Genomic DNA, 14,822 nt, shown 5'->3' with positions numbered 1-14,822 from the left:
TACCACCGAAAGAAAGCTGTATTTATGGGGGGGGAAAGGCCGTAACCGCCTCCTGCCCGCCATATAAGGTAATGACGGGCGCAAGGTGGTTCTCTCATTCTGGGAGGACGTCATACGTCCTCCCACTCTAACCACGTGTGTGCAGCTCCAGGAGCACGCAGCGTGGCGATAGGTGGTGCGAGGTGTCCCTCGGAACCAGCGGATCACCAATCAACGGAAAGAGCTGAAGATGTCAGCTCGGTCATGTGATTAGCTATGTCCAATCACAGCTGATCACACATAAATAGGGAAATGCCGATTATCTGCATTTCTCTCCTCACGAGCTGTCACGCTGACAGCTCGAGAGGAGAGGAAAGCCGGTAATCGGCATTCCTCGGAGGGGACATGTACACTGATCATCAGGGCCCTGATGATCAGTGGAGACCCAGCAGTGCCACCTGTCAAGTGTCCATCAATGCCAGCTGTCAGTGCTCATCAATGCCACCTGCCACTGCCCATCAATGCCACATATCAGTGCCTACCAGTGCACATCAGTGCTACATATCAGTGCCCATCTGAGCTGCTTTTCTGTGTCACCTATCAGTACCACCTATCAGTGCGCGTCAGTGCTGCCCATCAGTACCACCTATCAGTGCCATATATGAGTGCTGCCTTTCAGTGCCCATCAGTGATGCCTGTCAATGACTCATCAGTGTCCATCAGTGCAGCCTATCAGTGCCCATCACTGCAGCCTCATTAGTGCACATCAGTGAAGGAGAAAAATCACATATTTACAAAATTTAATAACAAAAACTAAGAAAAAACGTGATTATTTTCAAAATTTGCAGTTGTTTTTGGTTTGTTTACCAAAAAATTAAAAACCCAGAGGTGATTAAATACCACCAAGAGAAAGCTCTATCTGTCTCAAAAAAATTATACAAATTTCCTATGGGTACAATGTTGCATGACCACGTAATTGTCAAAGTGTGACAGCGCTGAAAGCTGAAAATTGGCCTGGACAGGAAGGGGGTAGAAATGCCCGGTAGGCAAGTGGTTAATATGAAAAATATATATTTTTTTCCAAAATTTGTCTTTTTTTTCCTATAGTACAAAATATCAACACTGCACAGGCGATCAAATACCACCGAAAGAAAGCTTAATTTGAGGGGGGAAAAAGGCCGTAAATTTAATTTGGGTGCAGCGTTGCATGACCGTGCAATTGTCAAAGTAATGCATCGCCCTATGGCCTGGTCAGGAAGGAGGGTAAATCCTTTGGAGGGCAAGTGGTTAAATAAAATGGAATCCCTACTCTTTTCAAAACGAAAATACAAACCACTGGCTATAGCAGAGAGCTCGCTGTGTCGGACTGAAGAGGCGGCAGCTCTAGGTGTGTGAGGAAACAGCCAGGTATACAGGCAGAGGCCGCCAGCCAAGGAAACCCGAAGACCGGGAAGAAGTAGAAGAAGGGGCCGCCTCTCCCCGCTCCTCCTCCTATTCAGGTACACCCGGCCTGTCACTGCTCGCCTGTTACATCCGGGTTGTTCCCGGGGAAAGGAGGCTGGAGCCGGATTCTGGTCTAGACATGAGGCCTGCAGCACTCATCTGCGCCGCTTACTAGAGGGGACATGACGGGGAACGGCAAGAAGAAGAAACAGGTGCGCTTTGCACGGGCGGATGGCGACGAGGCCGGGGACGAGGAGGAAGAGGACACGCTGTTCGAGAAGCGTCCGGCCACCAGGCTGAGAGCCGAGGAGCTGGAGGATGAGGGGAGAAGGAGGGGAGCCGAGGACGAGGTGCGCCTGGTGTCCGGAGAGCAGCAATGTCGGGGCCTGCGCTGCTGTATCACCACAGTCATGTGTGCTGCCTTCCTGGGGCTGGTAAGAGGAAGTCAGTCATGTGCTGCGCTCTCTCCATCAATGTCTTCTACATGGAACATCCCAGCGGCTGGCAGGATTAGGTGGTATACCTGTGGGCTGTCCCCTACAGGTGATTCATAGCATGCCTCTCAACCTGCCAATCACACCTAGCAGGAACAGCCTTTTTGGTCCCATAAACTTTTTGGTTCGTTTAACACTTGGTGTTTCCTGAACACGCTACAAAGCAGGGGCGGCACTGCCCGAGGGCCCAGGGTCAGTAGGGGGCCCCATGAGTTGCCCCTGGTACCTTTTTCATAGGCGTTTTTGAGTTTGGGCAAGGACACGGGCCCCATGATCTCCTATTGCCCGGGGGCCCCATGAGTTGTCAGTCTGCCCCAGCTACAAAGTGTACAGAGAACACACATTTTGGAAACACACTGCAAAAGCATATCTCAGGTCTCGCTTGTGGTGCCATTAATTGCGGGTGTGCGTGCGTTTTGGCACTTGGCAAATGCAACAAAACATGCAGTGAAAAATCACACCATACTCCACTCCGAAAAAGGTTTTTGAAGCTTCTTTGGGGTGTTGGTCCCGCATAGGCCAGCCCATTCATGGGAATGGGCTGTGCACTGAGCAGAAACACTCCAAAACGTGGAAACAAATGCAAATGAGAATGTTCATTCCTGTTACAGGGAATGCAGCCTTGGCAGCATTCACACCTAAGCGACATAGAATCGTGGGCTGGAACATAAGTTTCTGGAAACGTAAAACACTTGTTGCACTTGCGGTGCCATGATTTTTTTAATGGCACACCAAACACAGGTAGCAGTTGTGCAACAATCACGTAAAATCATTCATAGCTAAATGCAATTGCCTCAGTGCCAGAAAAAAAAGGAACTTGAGCTTTTGATGCAAGTCAATGGGCTGTCCTGCAAAAAAAAAAAAGTGATAAACTCATTGCGTATTTCAGATGTGACTGGAGCATTAGGCTCCATGTAGACGGGGCGTTTGGAAAACACTTCTGAATGATGGAAACGTAGGTTAACCCCTTGACTCCGACGTCACACAAATATGTGGCCTCACGAAACTGGGCTTTTTTCCGTGGGGCCACATATTTGCATACCTCTTTTTGTGCTGGAAGCGCGCCGCACTGCGTGCTCCCAGCGCAAAGACCGCAGTGTCACTGAAAGACCCAGGTCCCAGGCTAATAATCGGGACCCCCGATTCCGGGTCACATGATCACTGTGCTAGCCTCTGATTGGCTATGACAGTGATCAGTCACTGTATAGCCCAGCCCCCTTGGTTTTTTTTTCTCTCTCTATGAATGGAGAAGAGAGCTACATTGTATCTCTATCTCCTGGCATAGAGAGAAAAAAAGTTTTGTAAAAAAATAAATAAAAATAAATATTAAATAAAATAAAGAAAAAAAATACCTAGATCAGTGTTTGATCTAGTTCAGTGCCAGGTTTATTGTTTGGGTCAGGGTCAAAGGTCAGGATTTAAAAAAAAAAATGATATTGGTGTCAATGTCAGTGTGTTTTTAGGTAAAAACAAAATGCGCACTATTGTTTCTGGGCTGTACTACGGGTACAAGCAGCACACACATATATGGTATCGCTGCGATCGTCGAGCTGGAGAATTTATTTTGGGTTGTTCTTTGGTGGTAGGTTATGGTAGTAACAAGAAACACACAGCTAAATAAAAAAAAATGATTTTGTTTTCTTTACTATTTTGGACCAGTTTTCCTTTGATAATAAAAATAAAAATCAGGAGATATCCATTACCATTTACCACCAAATGAAAACCCAATTTGTCCTGAAAAAAAATGCGGTATAATTCACCTGGATGTACAAGTTAGTTGTGATCGCGGTGGATAAAAATCAATGATTTTTTAAAAAATTAAAAACTGATTTTTTTTTTTATTTAAATCAGATTTTTTAAAATAAAATGCTTTTTGAGGAAAATATATTACCATCCAAAGGTTATTCCATCATGAAATAAAGATTTGTTTTTTAATTATGTAGAATAAGGCTGTATATGTTTAATTTTTTTGGTAAATAAATGCCATTAATCCATTCACAATGTCATGCTCTTCCAGAGGTTTTTGTAAGATTATTGGGCAGTTTCTCTGCCTACAAGATATTATCACAGATGCTTGGTTTACTTTTGCAGTTGTCAAAACTGAATTTGACTCAGCGGAGATCACATGCCTCTTCTTCACAGCAAAAATGTTATAACATGAACAGAGTTAAGAAAAAGACCTTAATCCTAACTTCTACAAACCTATGAATACAGAATCAACCCCTTCAGTGCTAAGTTTCAAGAAGTTCAGTGAATAGAATAGAAACAATATTTTTCTGATTGTTTGGAGTGGAATAGATCTGCACAAGAAGAAAGTGAAACGAAGTGTGAGGAGGAAGGGGCTGACAGTCTACGTTTCTTAAAATATATATATTTTGTTTAGCCAAATTTAGTTAACAAACATGGATGTTTGTTTAAGCAAATAACAAATGCTGGAATGTTATTGTTTCAGATGAATAAATCTATTTAAATTGTTATTATTAAGGTAATGATTATTTTTCTCCTTCCTAAATACAACAGAAAAGTTGTCCAAATATATTAAACTGGGGATAAAAAAACTAATATGAAAAAGTTATTCTAAAAATCTTCATCTACTTGCATATTAAAGTTATACCAGCAAGAATTAGTCTTTATGTAGAAAACTATGATTTAAATCAAGCCTTACTGACTAGTGATTTAAATCGTGATTTAAATCAGTTTGATTTAAATCAAATCCACCCTGGCTGTGATGATATGTACGGTTTTACTCACACATGTCAACGTTGCATAATTGTGCTTAGGCATTTAGATTTGTTTTACCCTTAGGCGTGAAGGGGTTAAAAAACATCTGTTTAGCCATGTTTGCATACCGCGTTTATGAGCGTTTGCGTTTAGAAGCATTTTTTAAAGATAACCTCAGGAGACCTTCCAAAATGGCCAGAATGCACTGAAAATAGTAATAAATGAACAATTTCAGACATTTTGAGATAGAGCAGTATTTGTTGAGATTAGCTTTTTTTTTTTTTTTTTTTTTTTCCGTTGTTTGGATGTGTTCCAGCTCATTACTGTGCAGAAATTATTGCAGCAGTGTCTAACATATTTTCTTTCATGTGAAACCTCAAAGTATGGTGTACCAGGTCAATTTGAGTACCGGGAAAACACTTTGCATGCATTTTTCCTGATGAAAAAAGGCTCTGGACAGCATCTGGAAATAGAGTTAATTTTCCAAACGCTTATAAACGTGTTTAGTTGCGTTTGCACGTGTTTACAAGCGTTTGGCAATTGAAACACTGATAAAATCTACTCCTGAACGCAAGTTTGGTGCGTTCAAAAAAATGACTGTAAACTCAACTACCTGTAAATGAAGATGTGTACATGGACACATAGGAAAACATTAGGTAGAGTTCAGGGGTTGCTGGAAAAAAAACATCAGAAAAGCTCCTGAACTTGAGTTTATCAGCTGCAGTGTACATGGAGCCTTAACTGGGATCGCCTGAAAAACAATGGAGCCAAAAACACCCAATTCTGCTAAAAAAAACAAAACAAAAAAACGACTGCACTTTTTTGAGTGTCACACAAGAAGTGACGCAACACTCTGGTGGGAACTTTGACAATAACAGGATTCTTAATCTTCAGCATTGTTCAGGAATTGTGTGAATAGGCATATATAGTAAATCCGTGTGCATTGATGCTACAAAAATAATGCCTTTCTTTGGGTTTAATCTGATTTGTTTAACCACTTGAAGATCGGCACGTGAAACCTTGCTGTGCAGGCCATTTTTCAGCTTTCTGCACTATGATGCTTGGACAATCATTTCATCATGCAACAATGTACTCAAATTAATTTTATATAATTTTTAGAGCGAGTGTTCTTTTGGCGGTATTTAAAGAAGAACTAAACTCTAGTAGAACTAAAAGGTAATGGCAGTGTATATATACTGGAATTTTTATTTTTTTTTTTTATAATACACTGCTCAAAAAAAGGAAACATGTTGATGGGGACAAGGGCCTCTTCCTCACAACCCTTTGCTGTGGTTGTGGGGGCCTGCGGGCAGGGGGCTTATCGGAATCTGGAAGCCCCCATGTTGAGGGCATGTGACCTGGTATGGTTCAGTAGGGGGCGCTTGCTCCCTCCCCCCCCCCTTTCCTGACCTGCCGGGCTGCATGCTTGGATAAGGGTCTGGTAAGGATTTTGGAGGGGACCCCACATCATTTTTTTAAATCTTTATTTGTTTTTTTTTTTTTAACATTTAGCTGTCAGTGGGGAACCCCGCTGACAGATGATGACTTATAAATTGTTAGGGACTCGGCGGCCACCCATTCCTTAGCAACCCATGACAGTACTGACTGATACCAGTACATACCGCATGCCTGGCCCACTACTTAATTACCGCATGCATTTAATTATTTATTTCCTTTTGTGAATTGACTTCAGATGTCTTGCAAATCGCACCTGAAATCGGCATATCATCCGACCAAAATCGGATGTAAACAGCTGAAAAAAACTGATGTAAACTCACCTGTGTTTTTTTTTTTTTTTTTTTTTTTTGAAAAACCATCCATGTGAAAGGACCCTAAGAAAAACTTTTTTGTTTTTTTGTTTAGCATTTTTTTTCAAAATTGTTTTTGTTTGTATAGCAAAATACAAAATAACAGTTGTGATCACATAACACCAAAAGAAAGCACAAGTTTCAAAAAGTGAAAGTGTCCGGTCTTGAAGTGGATAAAGCTGGTAAGATCTACAGAAGCAACACACTGGGGTTGATTTACTAAAACTGGAAAGTGCAAAATCTGGCGCAGCTCTGCATAGAAACCAAACCAGGTTTTTTGTCAAAGCTTAATTGAACAAGCTGAAGTTAGAAGCTGATTGGCTGCCATGCACAGCTGTACCAAATTTTGCGTTCTCCAGTTTTAGTAAATCTACCCCTAAGGATTGTGGTAAAAGCTCGGCATGTAGTGAGGGCAGATATACCTCCGGGGTAGCTGCAGTGAATGTGCAGTAATCATTCAAGCCTACCAAAATCTTAATTGCAATGAAAACTTTAACCCTCTAAAAATGGAGCAACCTTTCCATTCTTCATAGCAGATCATATATGTTTGTGTTATTATGTAACAGTCAGTCCAAACAAACCTCTGTAATGTGCTTGGCAGAGAGTAATGTTGATAGTCTGAGGCTATCTAATGAGTTCAAGCTTGACCTCTGGCATAAGTAAATATCATCTAAATACCAGGGTCATGTGTATTCTTCCAGAATCTTAGTGTGCTTTGTGTATTTCTTCCAAATCTGTGCAGTAATTCAGTGTGATACTTTGCCTATGAGCAGAAGCTTCCTGTATTAAAGACCAATTACTGCTGCTCTCCCTCCTCATGCAGCATGACTGGTCTTGTCTCCGCCCTCTTCTGTAGTTTTCTGTAGGCAACCTGGAGTGAGTTGGGCCCAGTAGGCCCCTCCCACAGCTCTGCTTTCTGCACAGACTATGTACAGCACAATGATGATGTCACTGCTACTTTTACAAGGTAATATCTGGGTTTGCAAAGGCATTTGGTGCATTCAAAATGGATTTACATCCTTTTGTGGCTACTGAAGAATGTATTTAAATAAAAAGTTTGTGTCCAGACATCAGCTTTAAAGATATTTCAATGTTAACCTGGCTGTATATGGCTATAAAAAGAAGAGGGTCAAATGGTAATGTTTGCACAGATAAATAGCACACAGCTGACTGATAATCTATTTATCCCCTTTTAGGGAATGGCCATTTCTGTCTTGGGGCCAACTTTCCCTGATCTGGCTGCTAATGTAGACAGCACCGTAGGAAACATTTCCTACATTTTTGTGGGACGCTCCTTAGGATATTTTGGAGGCTCCATCTTGGGAGGTGTCCTCTTTGACCGTATGAATCAACACTTGCTGCTGGGTATGTATAAAATGTGTTACACCATTGTGCATTTTATTGTGTGTGGGGGTTTATTTATTTTTTTTTATTTAGAAAAGGGCAAGTATAAAAATGTTTACTTTTAACAAAGATGATTTCATTCAAATTATATTCCTGAGCTTACTTAATCTTTGAAACATATACTTTTCCAGGTTTTATCTGTATTTCTAAGATGTATTTCTATGACCTTTACATGTCCCAAAGTAAAAGTGTGAAATCTGTACACAGATATTGCACAGTATCTCCTTCATGACACCCCCTGGCAGCTGTTTAAGTGGCCCTAAATGGCGAGAGGTGGAGCAGCTTTCTGTTCACCTGACTGCCGTGATTAGTTTTCACAGCAGTTACATGATCAGAAGCCCTGACCAAGAGCTGTTGGTGGCAACGTTTAGTGAGCTGGAAGCGTGCAGTGAGTCTGCTTTCAGCACACAGCCTCAGACCACTGTAGGCACATCTGCAATGGCTGGGTTTTAAGGCCCTTTTTATCCTGACGCTGTACGAATGTGTTATGTGGTCAGCAAGAGGGTATCTACTTCTGGACTGCTTATCATTTTCTTGTTTTGCAGGGAAATGCTTCTACTTTACTTTACACATATGGCTCCACCAGCAGCTCATATTTACCTCTCCTTCTCTCCCCTGCAACTTCATTCATCCCCCCAGTAATAAAGGAATATACCTGATACTTCTGCGTATAGGGGCATATTACTCCCTTTCTTTCATGTGACAGCGCTACTGCTTAAAGATTGGGATGATTGGCCATTCATGCACCCGGAACCCTCTCATGGGGCATGCAGAAAGAGTCCTGAGCCCTGTGTAAGATCCTTGTTTAAGCTTACACAGGGCTAAATCTGTTTTGCTGAGTGGCACAAGAGCAACAGGTTCCTTTTAACCACTTGCCCTCCTGAGGATTACCCCCCTTAATGACCAGGCCTCTTTTTGCTACTCGGCGCTGCACTAATTCAACTGATAATTGCGCGGTCATGCAATGCTGTAGCCAAACGAAATTTACATCCTTTTTTTCACACAAATAGAGCTTTCTTTCGGTGGTATTGATCACCTGTGCGCTTTTTATTTTTCACGCTATAAACAAAAAAGACCAAAATTTTTGAAAAAAAACGATATTTTTTACTTTCGATATTTTTTACTTTATAGTAAATTTAAAGTTAGTTATAAATTTAGGCCAAAATGTATTCTGCTACATGTTTTTGGTAAAAGAAAATGCCAGTAAGTGTATATTGCTTTGTGTGAAAGTTATAGCATCCAAACTATGGTATAGATACTGTAATTTACGCCATTTTTTTGTTATACAGCGCTGCGCTAGTTTAATGGACAATTGCGCGGTTATGTAATACGGTACATAAATGAAATTTACCTCCTTTTTTTTTCCCACAAATTGAGCTTTCTTTTGGTGGTATTTGATTGCCTGTGCGTTTTTTTTTTTTTTTTTTTTTTGCGCTATAAAAAAAAAAGCTGACAATTTTGAGGGAAAAAAAACATATTTTGGACTTTTTGCTATAAAACATGTCCAGTAAAAAAAAATAAAAAAATCTAATTTAGTCATAAATTTCTGCCAAAATGCATTCTGCGACATGTCTTTGCTAAAAAAAAAAAAAACAATACGTGTAAATTAATTGGTTTACGTGAAAGTTATAGCGTTAACAAATGGCGGGAAAGATACTGGGATTTTTTTTTTTTTTTATACTAATAGCGGCGATCAGCGACTTATGGCGGGACTACGTCGGACATTCTGACACTGGGGGGGAACTGACTTGGGGTCACTGATATCCCCATTGACACCAATACAGTGATCAGTGCAAAAAAAAAACACTGACACTACTAATGGCACTGGGGAGGAAGGGGTTAACTTTATTATTCAGTGAAAGGGTTAACTGTGTGAGGGGAGTGTTTTACTATGGGGCGGGGGTGTGTGCTGCACGGAGACACACTAATCTGGACGGATAAACTCTTCTGTCCTGATCAGCGTGTCAGGAGCTGTCGGAGAACTGACAGAAAGCACAGCTACTGCAGCTGTGCTCTCTGTCAGTGATTGCCGCTAATTGCCGGTAACGACCGGCTGTGACCCGGCGACTGACATCTGCGGCCGTGATCGGCGGGACAGGTAGGGCGGCGCGCCTTGCGCGCGCGCGCCCCCTACCTGTTTTGAAAACGCACGTTTTAAAACGTGGTTTTGCCCAGCCCTGCTGCCGTATTTCTACAGTGGCTGGGCAGCATGTGGTTAATGGCCTACTCCCCAGCGGCATATAATTACCTTCATTTCACTGACGCATTGCTCAGTTCATCTGCTGAGAGTGCCAGATAAGTCAGTATGCTACAAGTCACTGAAGTTATAGCTTACTCGGGACTGTGGATTCCCTTGTGATAACACTCATTGGCCCAGTGCTGTCACATGTCTGTGTCACATGCTTCTCCATATATGGTAGCAATGGGTATTTTCTTTTGGCTCCTGGCTCCAGAACAGTGCCGGAGTGAAGGAAGGGTAAGTATAGCTGTTGGGGATAAAGAGGTGAAGCAACTTTGTTGCTTTGCACTGAATTTGGCAAAACACAGGTTTTCTTCAAGGAAAAAAAGTCTGTTGAAAAACACCTGATTATAGCGGAAGCCTGGAAACAGCAATTTGTATCTATTTCAGAAGTTCACCGCCGCCTCGACTTCTTCTTAATAAATTAAATGTTAATCCCCCCCAATCTGTCTCCACTTTCTCCTTTTTCTCTCCTTTTTGATTTTTGTCTCTCAGCTCTCCCACAGGGATGCCCCATGACCCACGAGGTGTCCTACGCATCTCTAATTTTGATAGCATATCAGTATATCCCAAATGATATAACCCTTTTACCAGTGTCGGCGGTTGAGCTACATACAGTAATACCTCGGTGTACAAATGCCTCAGTTAACGTAATTTTTGGTTTATGAATGAAAATCCATAGAAAATAATGATTCGGTTTACGAATTTTTTACGTTTTTTTTTTTTTTCGCAATAAGAAGCATATGTCAGTGCTGATTTTTAAATGCAATTGCCAGCTTTTTTTTTTTTCTTCACTATAGCTCACAGAATTAGCTGTCACTCCCCAGAGTTAACAGAAACTTTTTTCTTTTAAGAAACTAAAAGGAAACATTGTTTCTCTTATGGAAATAAACTAAAAGAAAACTTTCTTTCTTTTAGCTGGGGGGAAAGCGACAGCTGAATTTCTGAGCTATAGTGAAGAAAAAAAAAAAGCAGTTATTACGTTTTAAAAACCGGCACCATAATAAATAGAAAATGGTGTGGGATCCCCCCTCCCATCCATATAAAGCCCTTTGGGTCTTGTATGGATTTTGAGGGGAACTTCCACGCCACAGTTAACAAAAAAAAAATTGGCGTGGGGGCCCCCCTTCCCCCCATAATCTGTACCAGACACTTATTCGAGCATGCAGCCCGGCAGGTCAGGAAAGGGGGGGGGGAGCGAGCGCCCCCCCTCCTGAACCATACCAGGCCACATGCCCTCAACATGAGGGGGTGCTTTGGGGCAGGGGGGGCATAAGGGCCTCTTCCCCACAACCCTAGCTGGTGGTTGTGGGGGTCTGCGGCAGGGGGCTTATCGGAATCGGGAAGCCCACTTTAACATTGATGTCACATGGAGTCGGGTCACATGCGTGATGTCCCTGGGTGGCCCCGCCCCTTACATATTTATGAACTGTCAAATCACCAGAGCAGGCACAAGGCTGAAAGCCATCGTTGGAAGCGGAGTTTTTTTTATAAATTCTTTTTTCGGGGCGGCAGTGACGGCGGCTCCCCCCCCCCCCCCTCCTTTCTTGACCTGCCGGGCTGCATGCTCGAATAATTTTTTTTTTTCTTTTTTTAATTGCCTCTAATTCTTTTACATTCAGCTGTCAGTGGGGAACCCCGCTGACAGCTGAAACATTAAGGCTACGTTCACACTAGCGTTGTGTGCAGGCGGCAGAGAGGCATTTGGGAAGCGTTTTTACCGCTTCCCAAACGCCTCTGCCAATTCTGCACATTACAGCACATGGTGCTGTTCTAACGAGCGTTTGTGGCAAAACGGACGCCTCTGGTCGAGTCAGAAGGCGTTGAAGCCTCCTATTCTCGTCTATGGTGCCGCTCCGCAAACGCCCGGCTGGCGTGTGCAGTTGCGGGGCGTTTGCGGAACGGTAACACCACTCAAACTGAATTATAGGCGTTTGTGGAGCGTTATTAACGCTTGGCAACCGCCGCTAAACTGCGCATGCGGCGTTTGCAGAGCGTTAAAAACCGCTCCGCAAACGCCAGACCAACGCTTGCCAAACGCTATAGGGGCGTTTGGCAAGCGTTGGTAAAACAGCCAAGTGTGAACGAGCCCTTACACATGGTTGTCACTACTAAATTACCGCATGACTTGATAAAATAACTCATGCTGTATTTTAGTAGCGTTTACTTTTTTCTGATCTCCGGAACGGATTAATTCGTTTTCAATGCATTCCTATGGGAAACGGCTTTTCAGTTTACAAATTTTTTGCTATACGAAAAATCCTGCAGAACAAATTAAATTTGTAAACCGAGGTATTACTGTAAATCCAACCCTTTCTGAGCACTAACTAACCGAAATGTATGTTTTATCTCTACTTCTTTGATATGTTATCTAGAACATCTAATCTGATTCTGTTCCATTTGTGTACAACTACTGTTGCCTGCTGTTTGTAGTTGTACTTTTGTAATTCTGTTTTTGTATTAGAAAGTGGTCGAATTTGTGCTTAACCATTTCCATACCGGGCACTTTTACCCCCTTCCCTCCCAGGCCATTTTTCAGGTTTCAGCGCTCACACTTTGAATGACAATTGCGCGGTCATACAACATTGTACCCAAACTAAAATTTTATAATTTTCTTCACACAACTAGATCTTTCTTTTGGTGGTATTTAATCACTGCCGGGGTTTTTATTTTTTGCTAAATTAACAAAAAAAGACCGAAAAGTTTGAAAAAAAAAAACGTTTTTCTTTGTTTCTGTTATAAAAGTTTGGAAATAATTGTTCTTCATAAATTTAGGCCAAGATGTATTCTACTACATGTCTTTGGTGAAAATAACCCAAACTAGGATGTATTTTTTAGTTTGTAGGAAAGTTATAGAGTTCACAAACTATGGGATAGATCTGAATATTGATCAATCCTTAAGTACTGACAGCCAATCTAATTTCTTGACGTCCAAGAATGTCAGAACAGTACAGATATCCCCCAAATGACCCCTTTTTGCAAAGTAGACAGTCCGACGTACTTCATAACAGGCATGGCGAGTTTTTTTAAGTTGTATTTTTTTGTCATAATTTTTCGGAAAATGTCCAAATTAAAAAAATTATTTTCACTATTTTTTTTTTTTTTTACATACTGTCACCAGTGCAGTACAGCGTCATCATATAACTGGCATGGCGGTGATCATGGACACTGACTGGTGACAGTATGGGGGGAAAAAAAAAAAAAAAAAAAAAAAAAAAAAATATATATATATATATATATATATATATATAATTTTATTTTTTTCATATTTCGCTATGTCCAAAGTAGTACAATGTTACCATAGTAACATTGTACTACTTTGGGGAAGTGATCAGTATTTTTTTTTTTTTTTTTCAACACAATTTGCTTATAGCAAAGAATTACTTTGCCATAAGCAAGCATTTACCTGAATGACATTGATTCATTCAGGCTCTGTTTTTTTGCTTAGCTGTGATTTGGCCACAGCTAATCACGTGACATGTGCATGTGATCGCTGTGACTATTCACAGCTAGATACTAGTATACAATGGATGGCATGAATGAAGCCATCCATTGTATACAACTGTCATGTGACCTGCTGTGATTGGTCACAGCAGGTCACATGGTACCAGCAACGGGGGCCGGTACTCAGATATGTCATAGGCCGTGTCCGAGGTACACGGCTGGTGACAGATCGCGGCTCTGCAAGCGCGAAAACTGCGCATGCCCGGGAGCACACCATATGGCGTCCACCCGGAAATCTGCAGTATTTTGCCTGCCGCCAAACGGCTATTGGCTGGGCGGCTATTGGTTAAAAATACCGAAAAAAACAAAACTATTGAAAAGAAAAACACCTGATTATACTAATAAACTTGCCCCTCTTTGTGATGATTACTAGCCAAGGAAGTCCCCCTAAGGTTTCAAAGAACCGTTAGACATCTTGGCTGTTGCCTGCTAAGTTTTGCAGTTACAGTCAAAAGTCATTTTATTTCTGTGGGTACATAGAGGCATGATTAATTTCGGTGCATTTGTTTTCCTTTTTTTTTTTCTCCACCTTTTGGGCTGGTTCACACCAGATGCAGTTCAGATGCATCTTCTTTTAGGCTGTATATGAACAGTTGGCCATAGGGACATATTTGAAGAAGAACATCTTGTGGCGTATAATAACCACTCCACGTTAGTATTAGTATTACTAAACCCACAACTGTCAAATCAGTCTGTATATGCAGTAAATCATGCTTGTTATAATCACTGTGGAACTTAAGGGGTTAATCCTCTGCATTGTGTGAAAAGGCTGTGTGAGTCTGTCTTCTGTGATCCTCCCCTTCTACTGTCCACAATCCATCTGCTGATAGTACAGAGCAGCAGTGGCAAGTCTGCACATGCTCTGCTTGGTGTGTATTGCTAGTTTTTTTTTTTTTTTTTTGGGAGGGTGCATGTGATCGGCAAAGGACTCATCAGCGCTCTCCAGATAGCAGGTCAGGGGTCATGCAGCCTCATAGAACAGTCAGATGAGAATGAAAACTTCTCCTACAGGATTAAACCGTGCTCTCCTGGGCACTGATAGAAGCCACAAGACTGCTATATACTGTTGATGAGAAAACATATTTAGCAGCTTATATTTACTAAAATTATTAAAATAGTTGCATTTCCATGTTCTGTGCACTGTGGAAGATTTAGTAACACTTTAATAATGTTGAAAGTAAAATAAGTATTCTGTTGCACTGTTTATATATGCAATAAAAAAAATTGCCT

General features: G+C 41.6%; 1 protein-coding gene across 1 annotated transcript in view; it reads left to right on the top strand.

Moving 5' to 3' along the window:
• Positions 1-1,453: 1,453 nt before the first annotated feature.
• The window catches only part of SLC60A2 (solute carrier family 60 member 2), a 29,776-nt gene continuing 16,407 nt past the window's right edge, over positions 1,454-14,822 (top strand). Inside the window, exons 1-2 of the mRNA XM_089664521.1 lie at positions 1,454-1,856; positions 7,642-7,810. Of these exons, the coding sequence (XP_089520647.1) occupies positions 1,605-1,856; positions 7,642-7,810 (421 nt within the window). The 5' untranslated portion in view covers positions 1,454-1,604. The remainder of the gene's footprint in view (positions 1,857-7,641; positions 7,811-14,822) is intronic.

The sequence above is a fragment of the Staurois parvus genome, unplaced genomic scaffold (genome assembly GCF_062004578.1).
Source record: "Staurois parvus isolate SC_StPar_1 unplaced genomic scaffold, SC_StPar_1.0 ptg000048l, whole genome shotgun sequence".
NCBI classification, from domain to species: Eukaryota; Metazoa; Chordata; class Amphibia; order Anura; family Ranidae; genus Staurois; species Staurois parvus.
This window is presented reverse-complemented; position numbering and strand designations above follow the sequence as displayed.